The 20,866-nt window shown below is 44.2% G+C and overlaps 7 protein-coding genes across 7 annotated transcripts; 4 read left to right on the top strand and 3 right to left on the bottom strand.

The window, feature by feature from the left end:
- Positions 1-526: 526 nt before the first annotated feature.
- Positions 527-2,747, bottom strand: BCR41DRAFT_284046 (hypothetical protein; the record flags this gene model as incomplete). Its single annotated transcript, XM_022020258.1, has 3 exons — positions 527-873; positions 991-1,306; positions 1,530-2,747. Coding segments are annotated over 3 exons (1,881 nt in total), but the record flags the coding sequence as incomplete, so codon positions are not given.
- A 2,601-nt stretch (positions 2,748-5,348) lies between these two features.
- Positions 5,349-6,096, top strand: BCR41DRAFT_348752 (hypothetical protein). Its single transcript, XM_022023359.1, has one exon. It carries the CDS (start codon positions 5,469-5,471, stop codon positions 5,928-5,930), a length of 462 nt encoding a protein of 153 aa, XP_021883918.1. The 5' UTR covers positions 5,349-5,468; the 3' UTR covers positions 5,931-6,096.
- Positions 6,097-6,183: 87 nt separating this feature from the next.
- BCR41DRAFT_420178 (hypothetical protein) lies at positions 6,184-12,982 on the top strand. Its single transcript, XM_022029859.1, has 4 exons — positions 6,184-7,630; positions 7,740-8,097; positions 8,186-8,272; positions 8,369-12,982. Exons 1-4 carry the CDS (start codon positions 6,211-6,213, stop codon positions 12,849-12,851), a joined length of 6,348 nt encoding a protein of 2,115 aa, XP_021883917.1. The 5' UTR covers positions 6,184-6,210; the 3' UTR covers positions 12,852-12,982.
- BCR41DRAFT_348750 (putative zinc finger protein) lies at positions 12,977-13,365 on the bottom strand. Its single transcript, XM_022023358.1, has one exon. The coding sequence runs from the start codon at positions 13,294-13,296 to the stop codon at positions 13,075-13,077; it is 222 nt and encodes a 73-aa protein (XP_021883916.1). The 5' UTR covers positions 13,297-13,365; the 3' UTR covers positions 12,977-13,074.
- A 257-nt stretch (positions 13,366-13,622) lies between these two features.
- Positions 13,623-15,551, top strand: BCR41DRAFT_393889 (Dolichyl-diphosphooligosaccharide--protein glycosyltransferase subunit WBP1; the record flags this gene model as incomplete). The annotated part of the gene is made up of 5 exons (XM_022028596.1): positions 13,623-13,764; positions 13,902-14,009; positions 14,188-14,728; positions 14,892-15,036; positions 15,135-15,551. 5 exons carry the CDS (start codon positions 13,623-13,625, stop codon positions 15,549-15,551), a joined length of 1,353 nt encoding a protein of 450 aa, XP_021883915.1.
- Positions 15,552-17,390: 1,839 nt separating this feature from the next.
- BCR41DRAFT_348747 (NADP-dependent oxidoreductase domain-containing protein) lies at positions 17,391-19,710 on the top strand. Its single transcript, XM_022023357.1, has 5 exons — positions 17,391-17,647; positions 17,755-17,868; positions 17,994-18,064; positions 18,249-18,367; positions 18,474-19,710. The coding sequence occupies exons 1-5, from the start codon at positions 17,456-17,458 to the stop codon at positions 19,655-19,657; spliced, it is 1,680 nt and encodes a 559-aa protein (XP_021883914.1). The 5' UTR covers positions 17,391-17,455; the 3' UTR covers positions 19,658-19,710.
- A 111-nt stretch (positions 19,711-19,821) lies between these two features.
- BCR41DRAFT_319579 (hypothetical protein) lies at positions 19,822-20,798 on the bottom strand (the record flags this gene model as incomplete). Its single annotated transcript, XM_022021357.1, has 2 exons — positions 20,542-20,798; positions 19,822-20,430 (listed from the first exon to the last, which is right to left on the bottom strand). Exons 1-2 carry the CDS (start codon positions 20,737-20,739, stop codon positions 19,822-19,824), a joined length of 807 nt encoding a protein of 268 aa, XP_021883913.1. The 5' UTR covers positions 20,740-20,798.
- Positions 20,799-20,866: the final 68 nt, after the last annotated feature.

Genomic DNA, 20,866 nt, shown 5'->3' with positions numbered 1-20,866 from the left:
CATGTGATGTAGTCGACCGAATAACGCCGGACGTAACTGAGGGAGCAGTGGACTGAGTCATAGTAGTGTTGGCGCTCATGGGAGCAACAAAGGTCGGATGCGATGTTTCCACTTTTTCAGTATTTTCCACACGGATGCAAGGTAATGGTGATGAAGATCGACTTGGTACATTTGATCCTTGACGCCTATGTCCATACCTGCCTTCTGCATCACTAGCAGCAGTATGAGGGGCCTCTGTGACTTTATTATTAGAATAGGTCTTTCTAGACTCAGGCTCCACAATAGGCGGCGTCGGGTCTTTATAGGGGATCTTTTCGTAAAATGACTCTTGTTCTGGGATAGGATTGATTTTTTCCAAGATATTCGCGGGTTTATCGTTAGTACCTCTAAATAGTATAGCTCCTGCTCCTGCTGTCCCTGTTACCCCTGTTGCTGCTGTTATTGATGCCGTTGACGCTTCTGATGCTGTTGTCAAGTCCCGACGGTGGCCCGATGTCATCAACAACGCATTTCCGTTCTCAGCAGCTTGGACATCTCTGGCTTCGAATGCCGTCACGGGAATATACTTGATCAAGGGTTTGAAGACTTTGTTGCGGCTAATGACGATGGTCATGAGACTAACAACTAATACGATGAACATGACAATGGACGGTCCAGTAGCCTTTTGGAGGACAAAGATCCCCAGCATGACAATTTCAAACAAGACTGTTGCAATATACATTTGATCCACAATTCTGGGGAAGACTAAGCCGCTTGAGTTGAACGGTTGCCGATATACATACAGGAACATGTACCGGAACGCCACATAGTATAGTCCAAAATAAATAGTTATGAACGGCAAAATGAGTGGCTGGATTGTTGAGTAGAGCAAACCTGAGCGATTATTATTATGATTAAGATAAATAAATAAATAAATATATTGAGATGTTAACATCAGCTTTTTTTACGTTGATCAGGAAAGTTCTCAAATGAATAGCTTTATCTTATTACCAATGGAAAAGGCGATTGTATGCACAGGGATGGTCATTCCCCAATCAACAGAGGCAAAATCTGTTTCCGTTGCAAACATCTTGCGCGGCGTAGATGTGAGCCGCTTGCCGATGTGATATGTGATCAGAGGCCCGAGTTGAAGCAACAACAATGGGATCCTGGTTATGGATAACAGGATGAAGCTGAGGAAGAAAGTCGATGCCTGAGGCAATGTCGACGCAAGCATTTCCATAATATTGTTGGGATTATCTTTAATAGCCTGCACAGCTGCAAAAATACCGTTCGCCAAAGTTGTCACCAATAATACATGTATCACCTAGGTATGGGAAAAAAAAATAAAAAAAAAAAAAAAAAAACATCTATAACCTCTACGCGGAACAATGCTTACAACAACATAAACATTGCAATTAATGACAAGAAGGCTTACGCTGAACCAGTGATAGGTCGTAACAACCGCAAGAGTCTTTTGTGTCGCTAAAACCTCACCTCCAAAATGCGCCAGTCCTGAAAGGAAGAACTTTGCTCAATATGAAAGGTACTAGGCGGAAAATATATATATATATATATATATATATACATATATACTTACGGTAGAGAATTATCGGTAGGATCATCATCAGGACCGCTAATCCAATAGGAGGCAAAATACCCTGAATGATGCCAACGACGATTTTAGGGAGGTTGTATACGCCACTTAAGAACGGTGCGAATCTAACAATGGCATCCAACTTGGAAATTGATGCTACAAAGGCTACTGGAACCCCCCAAAAGATAATTAACGCAGCCTCCAATATTATTGCAACTGTCCGTCGAACATTCCTGGTTTTAAATTTATAACCTAAGTTGTCCCAGAGCACATCCTTTGGATGGATCTCTAGATATCGAGGCTCCATTGTCAAGGTTTTCCGATGGCATACGGACTGTGTGGCCAAATGTGCGCCCAATTGGTGGTTGAATTGAATAAATGCTGCCCTCATTCGGTTTTCCTCTTGGTTTTCACGCATGGCTGCTAGAGCTGCTTGCTGCTTCCCTATGATGGAGGCATTCATATTCGAGAGCTCTGATCGATAAGTAAGGATCGAATCAACCTTCTTAGCGAACAATGACATTGGGAAAGCAGCTGAACGATGGTGAGGCCGCGACGTTGATGGGAACGCCTCATCCGAGAGCTGTTGCTGTTGTTGTGTTTGCTGATGGCGTTCAGTGTCTCGGTTTAAAGCATTAGTGGAGGAGTAGGAAGTCCGTCTGCCATTTTTGTCATTCTGCTTCATTTTGGCTTTAAGGAGCTTGCACTCTGCAGCTTCTAGCTTGTTGGTGGTACTGATTCGTTTAGTAATCTCTTTATGCAGTTCTGGAGCAGCATAGGCGATCCAGATACGCTTGACACCGCCAGGAAATACATTAAACATCTTGTAAAGTGTCTCTATATTACATTCGTGACGTGGGATCCCGCAGACAAGGATCGTAGTTGCCTGCAAGGATTGCGTATGCCGCTCACTCATCAAGTAATTTTGGCGACGATTGATATAGTGACGGATACTATGTATCCCCATGGTCAGGGTCGCTCCACAAAACAGGGCCGTCAGAATTGCATGGGCCCATAAGCGCTTCTGGTCCAAAATATTGCCGATTGTGAATTGATTCAGCCCGACGAGTCCAATTTGGTTCACACAGTTCAAGGGGATCAAGATTGGTATTGCAAAGAATGTAAAGATCAAGAATAAGAAGAAGGACTTTTTTAAAAACTCGATAAACATGTACGCGTCCAGTCCACAGTGCGCAATGAACTCTGGTTCACTCGGTTTTAAAGAGGCACGAATCCAGCCCAAGATACCCCCAACTGGAGAAGTTAATCGCTCATGCTCTGGACCAATGTATGTCTTGGGGGCATAAACATGTGGAAATCTAGTACGAAAGATCGCAAAGGCGAGGAAGAGTGCTGAAGTGACCGCAGATGAGAAGACAACGGAGGAGACGAACGTCGACACGGATGCGTCTGTATCACTGGCATCTGTTTTGGCATCTGCCATGATGAGAATGTGAGCAACAAGGTGAGGTGAAAAGTGATCAAGATGATATTATATAAACGAACAATAAGTGATTGTCGTTGACGTTTATTATAGGTAGGGCTATCACTGTGGTAAGCTATTAAGGAGAAGAAGAAGAAGAAGAAGAGGAAGAAGAAGAAGGCGGTGATGGAGGACCAAGATAATATCCATAATGCAAACATAAGGCAGAGCATCCCTGCTGAACTTAGAAATGATGATGACCGAATAGATTGTTGTTCATCACTAACCTACCTTGGGTGTTAAACATATGCCAGGGCCTTACTTCAAGACAGGGCACAAGAATGAGGACTAATTGTCGCACTGTGGTCTCACCGTCATGTTTGTTTAAAAATATGCTACATCACTGATAGGTAGACTTTATTTTATTCTACATTTCGTCCATTTCATTTGGTCACGGCACCATATATTTTAATCTAAAAGTCATGATTGAATTGGTTTGGTGGCATCTCACTACATGACGCACTTGCAACAAGCGAGTCAATTGGCTGCCAATACACTCGAGAGTATTCAAAAAATATAAGGGATCGCGACCAAATGAAACGGACTATACCACTTTTGAAGAAGTTATTTCTGTTACCAAAGATCTTCTCATTCTTACAGCGATAGAGCGCATTCAATGAAGCCTAACCCTAATAAATAGAAAGATGTAATACACTTTGGACTGGAGTCGAGAACCAGGGCTCATACAGGTTGCGCAACTTTGCGAATAATCTACTCTCTTTTTTTATTATGGTGACACGATAATTTTATGTTCTTATTTCCTTATTCATATCAGTCCTATTTCGAGACTAAAAAATAGGTTATTCTACGGGTCCACTTTCTCATCCTGAATTGCTATGACTGATACCGTGCCCATGGAATAGCGACAAGCCCATCTGTTCGTCACATAAAAGCACTGGCTATATACTCATTGGTCGATTTCCTCACTCTTACCTTGGTTGTGGTTAAAGTGGCTTTGGAACCGCCCTCATCCTGAAGTTATCGATTAAACGAACTCGAAAACATCATGAGTTCTGGTTTGCTTGGAGCTCATGCTCTGAAAGTTGACGCTCCTCAAGACAGCCATGTAAATGACAAGGGTCGCAGTGCGATCCTTAATAGCCAATATCCATCGTTCATCAAAATCCTCAGTAGTCACAAACCCATCACTAATGATTTTCATCGCTGGTTGGACCTCAATGTCAAAGTGTCAAGGACCATGGACCCTTTATGGCTAATCTTTACCACCATCTTGACTGAAGGCCAAGGCATTAAAGATAACACAGCCATTAATTGCATCATTAATTGCATGTGAAAACGAGTGTTCCTCAAGGCCAAAAGCCCACCGCAGGTAATTCTCGCCTTTGTGGTGTGAATATAATACCAATCTTCTCCAAAATGACAGCAAGTGCATTCATGTGAGTCTTTTGGGATGGTGCGACTTCAAGTTGGCTGAAGAATGTCCTGCAAGGGAGAGGATGAAGAGAATGGGAGATTCTGAAAATATCGGGATACGCAAGTGGGACGTGATTTTGTGGATTCATCAGTCGTTAGAACTGTCAAGGCAATTGGCGATAACGTCCCTTTGGGGCAAGGGCTTACTACAGGGCTTGGTCAAAGATGCAGAACAACATTCAAAAGGGAATACTTAACCGTTGTTATATGTAAAAAAAAAAATAGAAAAAATAATCTAAACCTTTAATTTCCCTTCTTCGTTTTCGGGCGTCAGCTTTTTCTCTTTTTATTACGAAGAAGGTAAGACGTGAACCAGGGAGAATCCCTACAGCAAAGGGGCATTAGTGAAACAGAAGCAGAGCGCGATCATATTAGTGATCAAGACCAATACCATTAGAGAGACATTTTGATTGATATTGAATACCACAGCCAAAGCGAGAACAAGAAGTACTGGTTTCTGCAGGATCTGTAGCAATTCGTTATATTGATGTAAGCCACTTAACGAGCTTCTCAGTTGCAGTTGTAGTAGTGGCTATTGGTTCTTTAGTCAGATGGAGGATGTAAAAAAGGTTGACTAAGATCTCTGTCCAAAAAAAGTAGATCAAATTCCTATCAAGAATGAAGAATCTCCAAAGGGCTGTCTCATACCCAAAGGGGTCTTTGTCGACGATGATGGCGACGCTAATTGTTCAAAGTGTTAAAAATCCAGATGCCTGGAAACCTGATCACTAGAAGTAATAATTTGACTTGTTCTGCATTGGTTCGCCAGCAAGTGAGACAGCGTGGAGGGTGTCACACATCAGGATTTACTATTTCCGCTTGCTCGCACATTTCTCTGCCCTTATCTCTCCTTCCTTCGTTTCTATTTTCTTCTTCTCGCTTGCAATCTCATTTACACCCCTACTCTCTAAAATACTGTCAACGCTTATACATAGCTCTCACGCTGCCAAACCCCAATTCACTTGCTTTGCGACCATGAACGATATAAACGACCGCCATCCTTCGTGTATCCACTCGGCTTCACATCACAATACCGTGTCTAAGGATGCAGGTCCCCCTACATGCTCTTGTGAAGAGTGTGCCCGGTACAAGATACCGCCTCAGTCTGAGCAATGTTCAGCCACGGATGGGACATTGGAGCAGCAACATGCCAATATGGCCACCATGAGTATATCCTCAGCCCGCGATGGAAACATCAATGCCACCTCTGCCACCTCACCTCCAAGGACTTATCTCACACGCAGAGCCTCAGCTTCTGCCTCACCGAGGATGCAACCAGCTGGCTTTGGATCCCCTACAGCGCAGGTGGCGCCTCATCAGAGACGAGCTTCAGTGGAGTTCCATAATCGAGAGCGCTCCTTCCAGGAGCACTCGACCTCTTGTGATTGCAGGGGATCAGGCGTTGGGTGCCAGTGCTCGTATACTTGCGACTGTTAAAAAGAGAAGCGGCAGTCTCCGAGATCATGAAAAGTGAAAAGCGCTAAGATCATTTCTCGTTGTGAATTTGAACTTAGTCCCTTATCTTGAGGAATAAAAATGAGATTACCCCATGAACCAAAGTAGTTTCCATTTAGTGTGACATGTGGTCGTGCAGAAAAAAAAAGCGCCCGTGCACACCGTTTGTGACTGTATTCTCTATTTTAATAAAAAAGGTGATGCGCGTGAACACATCGATCTTCATTCCAACTCTCTCAGACCTGGGGAAAAAGAGAGAGCCATGCCAGCCGAGCTAAAAAAAGATTCACGTTCTACATTCACGCTTGTCTGTGGTCATCTGTCTAGCCGTATCTGCCTCAACCCTGACCCACGAGATGACCAGCGGAGGCTCAGAGGCGATCTAAAAACTCAGCCCAAGCATTCTAACATCAGAACCAATAACAACAACTCCACTTACAATAGCAATGACAATCAAGATGGTAATAATGCGACCAATGAGCAAAGAATACAGGAAAACAATGATGGAAGCAGCGGTGAAGGGAATGCTAATATAATGGATGTCGATCCAGTTCTCAGTCAGGGAAAGAAGGGACTCATCGATAACGCCCCACCCAGCTCTACAACACCCTCAGAAGCCAAGAGGACAGCGAGATCGGAATTTGGAGCCATTCATAAGCAGACTCTCCATAACCAGGGATCGACACTAGCATCAGACTTGTCTATTATCGGTTTCATGAAGCTAGACGCCGTGCGGTCGCCACCAGTCATATCACGCCATTGGATTGTAATGGATCGTCCTGAAGAACAGGACGCAATCGCTAAGACCAATGTTAAGGAAGAGCTGGCAATTGAAAATAACGATAGCTCCTTGCCTATTAAACAGCCAAAGCCAGAAGACTCTCTGGTAGTGACCTTATTTCCTCCACATCCCCCGCCTCCCCCGCCTCCCAGTAGCCATTTCCCTCCACAGCAGCGCCAGTATCAACACCAACACCATCAGCCAAACTTTCAGCTAAATTTTAACAATTCTCCAGGGGGGACGCATATGTCGAAAATGCTCTCTACTAACTCGAAGTCGCCTGGATTCCATCAAGATAATAGTACAAATAGCATGCCATTAGATCAACCATCTCACTCTTCAGCCCAACAGCATACCGTCAAATTTCCTGGCGGAAAAAAAAATGAAAAAGGTATCGAATCTTGGGGCTCCTCCGAGAATTTATCCCAACAGCACCTGTACTCAATCCTCTATAAAGCCCTAGAACAGGAATCTATGGTTGCCATTGTGGCATTGCAGTATCCAGATAAGAATTGCACACGTCTACGAAAATGGAGGCGAACACATGAAGATTCACAGCATAAGAACCCAAAGCCGACGTCATCATCATCTACAACAGCTAGCTTATTATCCAAGAGGCTCTCTCACTCACAGGGAGCTTCGCCAAGCCTGTCTGCGCCAGGGGTATCAGACATGGGTTTGTTGAGCTCCAGCCCCACTTTTAGCTCATTGACTGGATCAGGATTAATTTCCTCAACAGGAAGCGTCCTACCTAAAGATGATCCTAGTTTCGCGACAGCCATGGCTTCGCTTTCCAATGTTGTCGAGTCAGACCGCAATTGGTATGGTCTATTGATGGCGGCATCCCATTTTTTTGCTAGTCCATTCCACTCTGCCCCAGTACATATGAATGGCCGTCATGGTAATTACATCGATATATGTCGAAGGATTAGTGTCAGTACCATTTAAAGCTACATATCGAAGTGGCACTAATCCCTGGTTCGTATTTGATCATCTTCCGATAATTAAAGACGATGATAATCATTCGGAGAAATTCGTGCTCCTGATCTTGCCAAAAAGTACTGTCACATCAAGTGCTCCCTGGATCCCCGATTTAAACCATGACAAACCTCAATTCCCTTTACGGGTGCCGCCATTGGAAACACAACTCATGTTTATGCACTCGTCAAAAAAGGCTAACAATGCCTTGTCTAACACGAGCTTGATACAGAACGTGGCATTAATCGCGCGAGATATGGAACAATTTGGCAATATCAAGACAATCATGAGAAATATCCGATCAAACTTGCCAGCACTGTTTTTCAAAGATGGCCATGGGGCTACACCAAAACTTTGGAACAGGAATGTAGCACAGAAAATCCAGCACAAGTATGCGATAATCAGAATCTTTTTTTCTTATCATGTTTATCAAGCCATGCTATCAATATATTAACATGGCTTATGTTCGTTGTAAAAGTTTTATCAGTTTACGCAGAATCAGCGATGTGTACGGTTACAAGAGTGGTGTCAAGTGCGCAACCAGGTTGCTCAACACCACTTTGAGGTATGAATCCTTGCCTTCCCGCCTTGCCTGCCAAAATCTGGTAATATGTACAACACTCTGAATTAATAATGCCGATTTTACTCCACGAACATATAGCAACTTTGAACATGACACTGTGGCGCATCAACTCCTCTCACATTTTATTCAACATTTGTTAAAAGCGTATGGTAAAGATGGTATCATGGACGAGTTCGACGCGCGAGATTTTGAGAAAGAAATGCAAAGCCGAGCTTCTAGGAGGCGAGACGCTCCACTAATCAGCCCCACACTGTCTGGTCCCATAAAAGTAGTGGGAGCGACCGAAGATGATAAGAATGGCGGCATTGTTAAGACGGAAAAAAATAGAGCAAAAATTGAAAATAATGCGTCTGCTGATCTTCCAGTACTCGATAGCACAGCGTTACATCCAACTAATACCGAGCCACATGATGAAGACGAAGGAGCAGACGAGAACATGGAAGGGGGCAGTGTCCTCATTCGGCCTATCATTGCCCAAAGTCCAGATGCTGTTAAGCAACAGAAAGCTGAAGATACCATCGACAAGTTCACGGCTGCTGCGATCGAGCAGGAGCAAGAATCCAAACAGAGTTCACAGCAGCAGCAGCAACCCTTGGTACAGGATCACCCCAGACGCACTTTGGAGGCAGAAGACGATATTGAGCAGGACTTAGTCTTGGAGCAATCGTCTGTTCCACAGACCCATCGACCACCTACCCAACCTACATCAGATTCTATCCCATCACATACGCTACCCGAATCCCCGCAACAGCATAAACGCACTGTGTCGGGGGATCAGCTTGAGCCAAAGCTGATGGGCTCTGGCTTGACTCCACAAAAGCGAAGACGTCAAATTCTAGATGATGCTAGCGATGCAGCCTCATCTGCTGTGAATATTCCAGAGAGGACCTCAATTCCACCTAGGGATATGCCACAGCCTGGAGGAGCCACGCCTCATGAAAGTTCATCTGTCTTGAGCATACTAAGAAATAATGGAGAACAAGGGGGGCCGACTGCCATAAGTGTCAAGAAAGGAGCGAAGAAATCAAAGCGCATCAAGGCAGAGCAAACAGATAATGCTGTTCCTCAGGATCTTTATCGGGAACCTGTAATATTATCGGATGACGAATCTGTCGCTACGAAGCAGGAACTAGACAAAGCAATGCCAACAGCCTACTATCCTAATCCTGCTACATTTGCCCAGGTTAATCAGCGTGTCGAATCAGATCAAATACAGACGGATAGTACCCGCCTCCAGCACTCTCCACCTCCTATTCAGCAAATGAAAGCTAAAGCAAGTAAGAAACAAACTAAAGCCTCGGAGCAAACAGCTCTGCAGCAGCGACTGCAACAACAACAACAGCAGCAGCAGCAGCATCAGGCTGAAGAGCACCAACAGAAACGACAACAGCATACAGAGACATCTCAGCAGCAAGCTCAACAACTACTACAGCCACAACAGTCACCAATACCATCACCACAACAACAGCAGCAGCAACAGCGACAGTTACCACCGCCTACATTTGTCAATCAACATCAAAGGACTCCATCCGGAACCCCTCAATGGCTAGCTGCTAACACAACGCCGAGTATACTCTCGAACATCAAAGTTGCAGGGCGTAACAAGAAAGCTAGTACAAATACGCAGGCATCACAGTCTTCCCAGCAGCCTCCACATCAGGCCTTGCAAGAGCTTCCACAGCAATCTCCTCAACAAACCCAACAGCATCCCTCTCAGCAGCCTCAACTGCAAATTCAGCAGCAACTACAACAGCAATATGACACACATCATCCATATACGCAACAGCAACCACAGCGGCAGCAAGCACATCACATTCAGCAGATGCAGCAACCACCAATACAACAGCAACCACAGCAGGCTATACACATGGCGCCTTCTGCTTTCAAAGAAGAGCGATCACCGATGGTTGCCACATCTCCACGCTCCCACATGCCTCTGAATACGGCATATCGCCCAGAGCATCACTCTGGCAGCCTAGAGACCCAGCAACGTCGTCAAATAGAAATGACGGACGCAGTTGATTCACGACAATTGAACCATGACTCAAAGTACATGACCCATCCAGCTCATCAAGTAGGAGTATTAGATCCAGCGGCGCATCCCTCTGGGACACGCACCCCACCTCTGCACCAAAGGTCGCCATCCGGTCAAGGCACTCCACTTGAGCAGATGCATCCGAGTCAAGTAGTTGGAGATGTGCACTACACTTCATCGTCCTCACGGCATCACCGCCAAGCCTCAGGAGGATATCCACCAGGTGGAGTGTTTCAGCCTATAGAGAAGCCTTTACAACGTCCAGAGATAAAGGCTGATCATCTTCAGATAAAGCAGCAAGAGTATGAGTATCAGCAAAAGCAACGTTATCTGCAGCAACAGCACCAGCACCAGCACCAGCACCAACAGCAACAGCAACAGCAACAGCACCAGCAGCAACAGCACCAGCAGCAACAGCAGCAACAGCAACAGCAACAGCAGCAGCAACAGCAGCAACAGCAGCAACAGCAGCAACAGCAGCAACAGCAGCAACAGCAGCAACAGCAGCAACAGCAACAGCAACAGCACCAGCAGCAACAGCAGCAACAGCAACAGCAGCAACAGCAACAGCAGCAGCAACAGCAACAGCAACAGCAACAGCAACAGATTCAGCAGCAGAGAGTGCAGCAAGAACGAGCCTTGCAACATCAATATGAGCATCATGATCCATCCCTTCCTCAATCACGCGAGTCTCTTCCTCTGGAAGCCCAAATAGAATGGGGACATGGGCCAGATTATGGAGCGCAGTATGGTGGGCATTCGAAAAATACTTCAATTGATGTACATCGCTATGGTGGGCCTCCAGCATCAGCCAAAGAGCCTACTGACTATTCTCGGACAATCCGATACTCTCAGCGGCAGTCCTCTCCTCAACACGTGCTCCCACCACAGCAGCAGTCATATCCTGGTCAGGAACATTTGGCGAAGCAAGGACGTCCACTAGCTCATGAAATTATGCATCCTGCAGAATCCGCTCCAGTTGTAAAAATGAAAGCCAAACCCCAACCAAAGCAAGCCGTATCCTCAGCTCCAATGGATACTCGACTTCGCGAGGAGGAAGAAATAGCGCAGCGCTATCAATATGAACAATACGAACATCAAATACTTCAATCACGCCACTCAGCGCAACAGTTGCCTCAACAACAACCAATGGCCCGCCATCCAGCACAAGGGCCTTCAGTTCATCAGCATGTGACCTCCCCTCAGCAGCATCAGCCTCCTCAGTACTCATCAGGTCCTGCACCGGTCCCAGTAACTTCTAGTCGCCATTCAGCAGCTCATTCACGAAACAACTCTTTGAATGGGAACCAGGGCATATCGATGATGGTAGGCCCAGTATCCAACCCATCGTCCATTAATATGGATCAGCATGCACTATCCAGAGACCACCCAGTACGAGTTGGTAGTCCTGGTCCATCTGGACATCCATATCATTTGAGCACACAACCTCACAATAGGAGTAGGGGATCTTCACCTGCTCTTGGTGGATATAGCACATCTCATGGACCAGCGCCTATCCCAACACCTGTTGCTGCTGCTGTTGGACAACATCAAGGAACTCATTCTAGGAACCCGTCTGTCACTTACGACATTGCCCCACCGCCTCGAAGCCAACTCGCAGATCCTTATACGCCTCGTCCAAGGCAATCTCCGAGCACTGGTTCCTATCCTTCACAGATATCCTCCCAACCGACGCATCCTGGGCAGCTGTCGTCACAGGTACAGTCCCATCCCGCTCGTGGTAGTTTGGAGTACTCCCAGATGGTGCAGCGAGAGCAACTTCAGCTTCAGCAACAACAGACGCGACACCCTCAAGAGATGCATCCTAATTTAGGTCATGGCATCTCGCGATCCCAGGATATGGTTGTTCAGCACTCTCAGTCAAGATCACACAATAGATCACCTTCTGATGCCTATATGCAGCAACCACAGCAACCACAACAAGCACAGAAGCATCCGCAAGTGCAACCGCAGCAACAGCAACACTTTCAGCAGCATCAGTACCAGACATCGCATCGACAAGCGGCATTACCAGGACAACCAGGAGACCACCCAAGGATGAACCCATCTCGAGCAGAACAACAATGGCATCAGAAGCAAGAGCAAGCACAGCATCACTCGCAGTACCATGGATCACAGCACTCCCATCAGCAACAGCATACACAGCACATACAACAGCCTCCAGCACATGGACAGCAACAACAACATGCATCTTACCAGCAATCGTCATTCCAACACCAACACCATCAACATCTTAGTCAACCATCCTATCATTCAACACAAGGAGGACATCCGGATTATCATCCTTCAAATAACATTCAAGGGGCACATTCAACTGATCTAAGATATAACTCTCATCCTAATCAGCGTGGCCCTATTTTCCCTCCAGCAACTGGCCAATATGACCCGCATTCACAAGGACAAGGACAAGGACAAGGACAAGGACAAGGACAAGGACAAGGACAAGGACAGGGGTCAAGTGGGGGCAGTAGCAGCCGTATATCTCTTAGCTCACTTTTGAACTGATAAATACGTAGTGTTTATATTGTAATAGTCTGCATCCAACAGTGTGTTTATAACACAGCAATTTAAAGATATGATAGACGATAGAGTGCATGCTGCCGATAAATAGAGACCCACAATAAGTTGGACTGAATGAAAACACATTTTTTTAATATTCTAATAATGTCTAAGGACCGGTTGGTACTATGATGTGTAATGATGTGTAATGATGTGTAGATGTGTTAAATTAAACATTGAAAGAGGACTCTGGTGGAATAGGCTCTTTGGGATGTTTCGCCTCCATGTGTTGGACGATCAGCTTGTAATTGGCAATCATGATGAGACATTTGGGGCACTTGAATTTATTGCCTTCTACCATAGCCTTCAGTTGGCTCTTGGGAGGCGCATTGGCGGCTGCGCGCTTTTCAGCGTTGGCTCTAGCTTGCAACTTTTGCAATCCGCGGGTCATAGCGAAGCAGCAGCACTCAACTGATCAATCAACGGAGATAAAGACTGGATCGTTTACCTCAAAATGCTGAGAGTACAGCACAAACCTCTCTCAAAATACGTTAGAGACGTGACTTGGACAATTACTACTGGCTATCAAGTAACTGAAATTAGACAAGGGAAGCACGAGTCACTGAAGCACACGAAGAAGAAGACGCGCTCTCACTCATCCCGTTCTTGTTATTATCCATCTCTCGGGCACTTTTTTTCCATTACTCGACGGACCGATAAGACCGACAGATTGACAGACTAACATACTGGACTTCTCTCATTTTCATCAAGACTGTCATGCGCGTACTTGTTCTCTTGTCGACCTTGGCTCTGGCTTTGATGGCCCATGCCAGCTCTCTTACTGGAGAGCGCGCTCTTGTTCTCTTGGACGATGTTGAGGGTGCACATGTATACTTGGAGCTTTGGAATGATCTCCAGGGTAATGGACAGGAAATAATGCATTGCGCTAAGAAATGTTGACCCTTCTCTCACATTTTTTTATTGCTCCAAATCACCATCTAACATTTGAGCGCATGTTTCTTTGTCCCACCTGTAACCTTTGCTATACATCAATAGCACGCGAGTATAACCTCACCCTTCATGATGTTAGTCAGCCTGTTGCTTTGAATAAGAATGGCCAGCGCCAATTCGATCACCTCCTCATCCTCTCACCAAAAATGAAAGGTTTGTGGACTTTTTTTTTTTTGGTGGATACCAAATATCACATTGCTATCGAAGCAGTAACAACAGCAGCAGCAACGGCAAAAAAGCTGTGAAGCAAGAGAAATATTATCAGTTAATTGACCCCTTTTTATTGCTCGTCTTCTCCAAACTATTTGTTTATTAATTTTTATCTCATCAGCATATCCTGAAGGAATGAGCGCAAAGGCTGTTGTCGGATTCGTTGCGGATGGAGGCAATCTCTTGGTGGCCGGCTCACCAGAGTTAGGAAACACTGTTCGCGAGCTCTCTAGAGAATTCGATGTTGAGTTTGATAACAAATTCACGACCGTGTTGGATCACTTCAATTATGACACTGGCTTTGGAAAAGAGAAACATGACGCTATTGTGATCAACCCTGCAACACATATGGCCAAGCTTGATAACATTATACCTGTAGATAAGATCCCAGGTCCAATCTTGTTCCGTGGCATTGCTCATTCTGTCAACCCTTCCAACTCACTCTTAACTCCAATCCTTTGGGCTCCACAGGAGGCGTACTCGTGGGAATCTGTAAACTTGAATGGGAGTGCAGATCAGGACCCCGTCATCTCTGGAAAGGACATTAGCCTAGTCTCAGTGATGCAGGCCCGCAACAACGCTCGCATCGCATTTTTGGGAAGTACAGAAATGTTGACAGATCCATTCATTTTTGAGCCCATTGCGAAGCAAGGTGAAAAGGAGTAAGTGTAGCTAAGATATAAACTGTGGCTAAGCTAGAAGCCGGCGCAGGCTAAGGCGTTCGACCTTAGCCAGAGCTCAAAAATGACTATTTAAGATGGCTCACTTTTTGACACGATTTAATCTTTCATTTTTTATGATACATTATGTATTTACTTACGATAGAACCATCTCCGGTAACCGCCAATTCATCGAAGCTTTGACCAAATGGGTTTTCCATGAGACAGCCGTACTTGATGTCGTTGGTGTCTACCACAACAAGGTTGGAGAGGAAAATGCGCCCGCTCACTATCGCATCAAGGACAACATGGTTGGTCTCGATCTCTTTCCTATCTATTATTCATACTGTTTTATGCTGTGATGTTAATTTTTTTTTTTTTTTTTTTTTTTTTTTTTCGTGCGCTATAGACTTACAGTATCTACATTAGTGAGTACCATAATGGTGAATGGCGTGCATTCTCCGCGAACGATGTTCAGCTGGAATTGATCATGCTGGACCCTTATATTCGCAAGACACTTGATGAAAGTCCTATGGACAAGGATGAAGGCATCGTAGGCACTTTTTCAACCACCGTTCAGCTTCCAGATCAGTATGGCGTGTTTAAATTTACGGTTAACTACAAGCGCCCTGGACTCACTTACATTGAAAGTGTGACAACGGTCGGTATCCATCCCTTCCGTCATGACCAGTACCCTCGCTTTATCTCCCAAGCTAAGCCTTACTATACGAGCGCAGCTAGTATGGGCATTGGATTGCTGATCTTTACATTTGTTTACCTTTGGGGAGGACTGGACTCGAGTGCAAAAACCACTAAGAAGGCATAGAAGAAAATGAAGCAACAGAAGGAAAAAATTGATATGTCAATTATCTTCTATTTTACTTAGTCTAGTAAAAAAAAAAAGAAAAAAAAAGAAAAAAGATATTAGGTGCCATAGATAATCGTGAGTGGATCATAGCAGCAAATTATTTATTTGATTATCAATCTGTCACAGCCATTTTATAACATTTATTCTCTTGAACTCTCTATTTTCAAACTAGCTAGTCTTTCACTTTATTTGTATTTTCAAGGTAATGAAGAGTGCAAAAGCCGAAGTTAGAGAAATCTAAGGAGGAATGCTTTATTCTACGATTTCTATAGCAAAGCACTTGGATAAAACGATACTATATTTCCAGTTACACACTGAATGTTAATAGAGCGTCATGAACGAGGTACCGATGTTATTTTCGCAATTATCTATAACCTTTCGAGACATACACGCATATGAAGTGTTTACTCGCAATACTCACTTTTTTTGTTGTTGCCCAGGTGATGCCTTAAAGCTGAGTATGACCCTTGCCATCGCAGGGTCTCTTACAGATTTAAGTTCTCTGCTGATAAATATTGAGTCTAGGGTGACTCTTATCTTCAGATAGTAAGATGCAGCTCATAATAGTTATTAATTGCCTTTGCTATAGGCTATGTCTCTGTCTTTCGATAGGGCCTATTGCACTACCGGGACTGAATATTATTCAAGAATCGACTTCTCTACGAGATGAGAAGCAAGCTTCCTCAAGTGAAGAATGCAAGATGAAATATCACTATCAACTTATTTGCCTATTTGCTGAATGTCATTCACAAATCGTATTTACTCATTTCATACGCTTCGCTGTTTTCAATGAAAGGTTACCGTAAAGGCAGCAGCGACTCTGTATCCCAACGCTTTTCTCAGCATAGACAATATGTTATTCAGAAGGCAAAGGGTCTGCGTCTTACTTACTCGAAAGAAATTTATGTGATATCGTGCTATTCCCTCTGTGAGAATGAACTTTAATCCGCATTAATTAACAGAAAGTGAAGGATCTGAGATTGCATACGACCTCGCTAGTCTTAGTATTTAACCTAGGACTGTAATGACCTAGCAATACTCAAATTTAGCAAAAGCTATATTGATCAAGGGAGAAGTGATGTTGACCTTCTACAAGTCATAATAGGTGCTCTCAAAGCTACTGAAATGAACCTCTTCTATGATGAGATTTACACTTTGAGCCTATTGCAGCGTTCATTGAAAATAAAACATTATAAAGTACAAGGAACACCTGCAAAATATATTACAAACAGATTTATTAAAAGGTAAAGCTGAAATGGTAAGCTGCAGAACTACTTCAATGGCTTTGTGCACAGACACAAGAACGACTCAGAACGCCAAGTGTGTTATCTAGCCCTCGAAAACAGCGCGAAAAAGATCTCGCGAAACGAAAAAAATTACCATTAAAGGCCCAATTGATCGTTTCTTAGTCAGCTGTGGTGCTTTATTAGGCTCGAATCCAGTCAGAGAGGGAAGCTTGCATCTAAACGTGCAAGCAAAATGTCGTTGCAACAAAATTTGGCTTGCACGTTTAGATGCAAGCTTCCCTCTCTGACTGGATTCGAGCCTAGTGCAAGTTACGATTCCCAATTAACAGAGTGTGGAATAGTTTTAAGTCTTTAGTGAGGTCTTAAAAATGCGATAAAATTACTTAGACTACTTTTGACTTGGAAAACGTGCAGAAGTGATTAAAATCTCCTCTGGTTGGCGAGCCAATCCAAATAAAGTTCAGGTCATTGGGTGAGACTGTTGTGTCCACTTTATGTATGCAAGTAACCACTAAAAGGGCACTTTTTATTTTTCTCTTCTCTTCCTTCCAACTTTAGCCTCCTGTTTCCCTCTTCCTCTTCATCACCCTATCACCTTCTAGGCTGAATAACTCAATGACAAGCTCAGTCTCACGTGTTGTCTCCCGCTTGGGTATTGGTACCTATCGCTTCGCTCTTGGCGTACCTGAGCATGAGCGTGTATTCTACAAGGCATTGGAACGGCAACAAGACCCTCGACATAACATCACACTCATCGATACCTCTACCAACTATGCCAATGGACGAAGCGAGCAGCTTATTGGAAAGGCAATGACAGAAATGGCTTTCTATTCCTCTTTTATTGACTTTGTAGAAAACATTATCGTCCTATGCATTAATTTTTTCTTTTTTTTTCTTTTTATGCTGGTAAATAGGTTCTTTCCAATCCCCAACACAACACGCTAACACGAGACGAACTGGTCATTGCTACGAAATTTGGTTATATTCAGAACGAGAACATGCGACTGTTGTCAGAGGGCGTCTTCAAAGTAAACGGCACGAATAAAAGAAGCGGAGACAAAACCATCTATTTAATCCTGTTTATTTAAGGTTTTCCCACAATCTCACTTCTTAACGATACCCATTTACTTTTTTCATTGCACTTACAACGTAGAGAGTTCCTCCAGAGGAGATTGTGGAATATTCCAATGAATGCTATCATTGTATCCACCCCGAGTTCATGAGGTGAGGACATTGTTCGGATTGATGAGCCCTCATCGGTCAATTAAGATTGCTTCTTGTCTCTTTCAGATATCCAAATGCGCTCATATCCACTCCAACTCCATTTGACAGTGATTACAAACAAACAATAACATACACGTGCTGATCTCATTTTGGTCTTTCCGTTGTTTGCTGAAACCATTTCAAGAGATCAGCTTACGCGCTCTCTAGAAAGACTGAAAACCAAATTTGTGGACATTCTCTTTGTCCACAATCCTGAATATTATCTCATGACCAATGTAAATAACCCAGAGTCCAATGTAAAAAGTAGGTGGTTATCATTTATCAGTGTTTCTTCCCTGGTTTTATTGTTTTCTTTTTTTTTTATTTTAGTTTTTTTTTTTATTTAATCAATATGATCTATTTTTCATAGAGCACCAAGGGATTCTTCTAAATCGCTTAGCTCTCTTGTTCGAGGAACTAGAACGGGAGATTGATAGGGGACGTATTCGAGCTTACGGCATCAGCAGTAATTCGTTTTCTCTGAAGCCTTCTCACGGGCACTTTTTGCCTTATCAGGATCTGGTCAAGATCGCAACTACGGCTTCGGAAAGAGTGCGAGCACAAAAACAAGCTCAAGGGACAATGGCCGGAAGGCACAGGACTCCTTTAAGGCCCAAGGTAGAAGGCGTAGCGACAACCAATAGTGCAAGGCAGGGAACTTGGTCTGAGGACCACATTCGTCCTTCACCTGCTACTCCTAACACTTTATCTAGGACGTCTCATGGTTTTGGTTTCCTTCAAATGCCAGGTAACCTCCTGGAGATGGAGGGTGTCCAAACAACTGCGAAATGGGCCAAAGCTCAAGGCTTGAGTGTATTTTTGAATCGCCCTTTGAACGCTATGTCTCCAGACCACCACCCTGTCCGGCTTGCTTCTTATCCAGCACCACAGTCGCCAACTTATTTAGAAGCCAAAGCTCAGGTACTTGAGGCTCTCTCCAGGCTTGGTCAACAACGAGAGTATTTGCAACATAAAATGCAGCGGCTCAGAACGATGATTGAAGGTTTGGATGCATCACTTCAAACAAATCATCTTTCAATTATTCATATGGAAGGCGCCTCTATTCAGAGCCAACTACATAGCGAGCTCGCCAGCCCAATCAAAACCTTCCATACACCATCATCGTCTCCTAGATCTCAACAAGCGCCAGAGAATAAAAAACAAGCTTTCACAGACGGTGAAGGCGACAAGGGGCGCCATAGTCAAAACCAAGGGCAAACAAACTCGGACAAAAAATCTAATCCATCACAGCTCTCTCAGCCTATCTCCCTAAAACCAAGTGCTGAGGAAGTAGAAAACCTCGTGCAACATTTGGATCATTTTGTTCGAGTATTTCATCAGCAAGTACGCTCACAAGAGACCCAACGGGTCACTAAGATGTTAACGGATCGCGGCATTGATCTTAAAGGCGAGTCCATCGAGCAGTTTGCAGTGGAATATTTACTGGAACACACTCAAGTTGATTCTGTCCTCCTGGGCATGAAGCGAGAGCCATATGTAGACTTTGCGCGCAAAGTACTTTGTTCATTACTAGATGAAGAGTCAAAACAGTAACTCTGTAGAGCACTGGCAGCATAGAATGCTGCTCCAATCCTATAAAATGCAACTTTTTTTTTTTTTATTTTTTTTTATTTTTACCTTCAGGAATGAAACATTGCTATTTGCTGAGGGAATGTGATGTGGGAAAAATGAAAAGGCTTTTTTTTTTTTTTTTTTTTTTAAAGTCGCTCAAGACCCCTTTGAGTGGCAGAAGTGACTTTAGCTGCTGCTGCGTCATCGAGGAACCAGCTCAGAGTACCAGTCTTGGGCTTAACCAACTGCGCAGGCAAATGACCAGGATTATCTAGAATGTGATGAAGCACATCTTGTTTTCCCTCACCAGCAGCAACAAAGGCCACATGATGAGCATGGTTAAGCACTGGCAAAGTGAGCGTAATTCTGAATGGTGGTGGTTTCGGCGAATCTGAAATCGAGGCACACCATTCTGCGGTTTCGTTCAAAAGCTCGTGATTTGGGAAAAGTGAGCAGGTATGGCCATCAGGACCGACGCCGAGCAGGATTAGGTCAAAGACTGGGAAACGGACAGAGTCTTTAGTAGCAAAGGTTTTGGCGAGTTGCGAAATGTAATCCTCTGCGGCTTCCTGTGCCGCCTCCTGAGCTTCCGCCAATGGTTTGTTGGCAAGATCTAGGTCAGGAAGGATAGTATGAATGTTTTCCTCTGGGATATCAACAAAATCAAAAAGCTCCTTTTTAGCAAGTAGGTAATTGGAATCTTCGTGGTCCAGAGGAACGCAGCGCTCATCAGCAAAGTACACAATCCAATTAGACTAGAGATGTGAGAGGAAAAAAAAAAAAATTTACTATTTAGTTTCGCACATTTTCCATGCCGAAGAAATATGAGATGCCACCTCCTAGATACCCGACTGTGGTTTGCTTACAAAGTCGATAGATTTATTATGCTTGAGGACAGCGCTCAGCTGCTTGGGAAGAGATCCTCCTGAAAGCGCGAGAGTAAACTTGCCGTGGCGCTTAATGGCCTCGTCAGACAGCTTGGCGACATATTTGTCAAGGCCCTGCGACAACGCGCCAGTGTCCGGGAAGGTGTAAATCTGTGTGATTCCAGCAGTGGGGAGCATGGTGAGATTGCAATTTCACTTTCAAAAATAAAGATTGAATTAGGAGAAGAAAAAAAAAAAAAAAAAAAAAAGAATGGGCAATGATAAATTAAATGGAGGAAGAAAGAAGACGAAAGAAAGATAAACC

The sequence above is a fragment of the Lobosporangium transversale genome, assembly GCF_002105155.1.
Source record: "Lobosporangium transversale strain NRRL 3116 chromosome Unknown BCR41scaffold_8, whole genome shotgun sequence".
Lineage (NCBI taxonomy): Eukaryota > Fungi > Mortierellomycota > Mortierellomycetes > Mortierellales > Mortierellaceae > Lobosporangium > Lobosporangium transversale.
The sequence above is the reverse complement of the archived record's forward strand: the minus strand, read 5'-3'. Positions and strand labels throughout refer to the sequence as shown.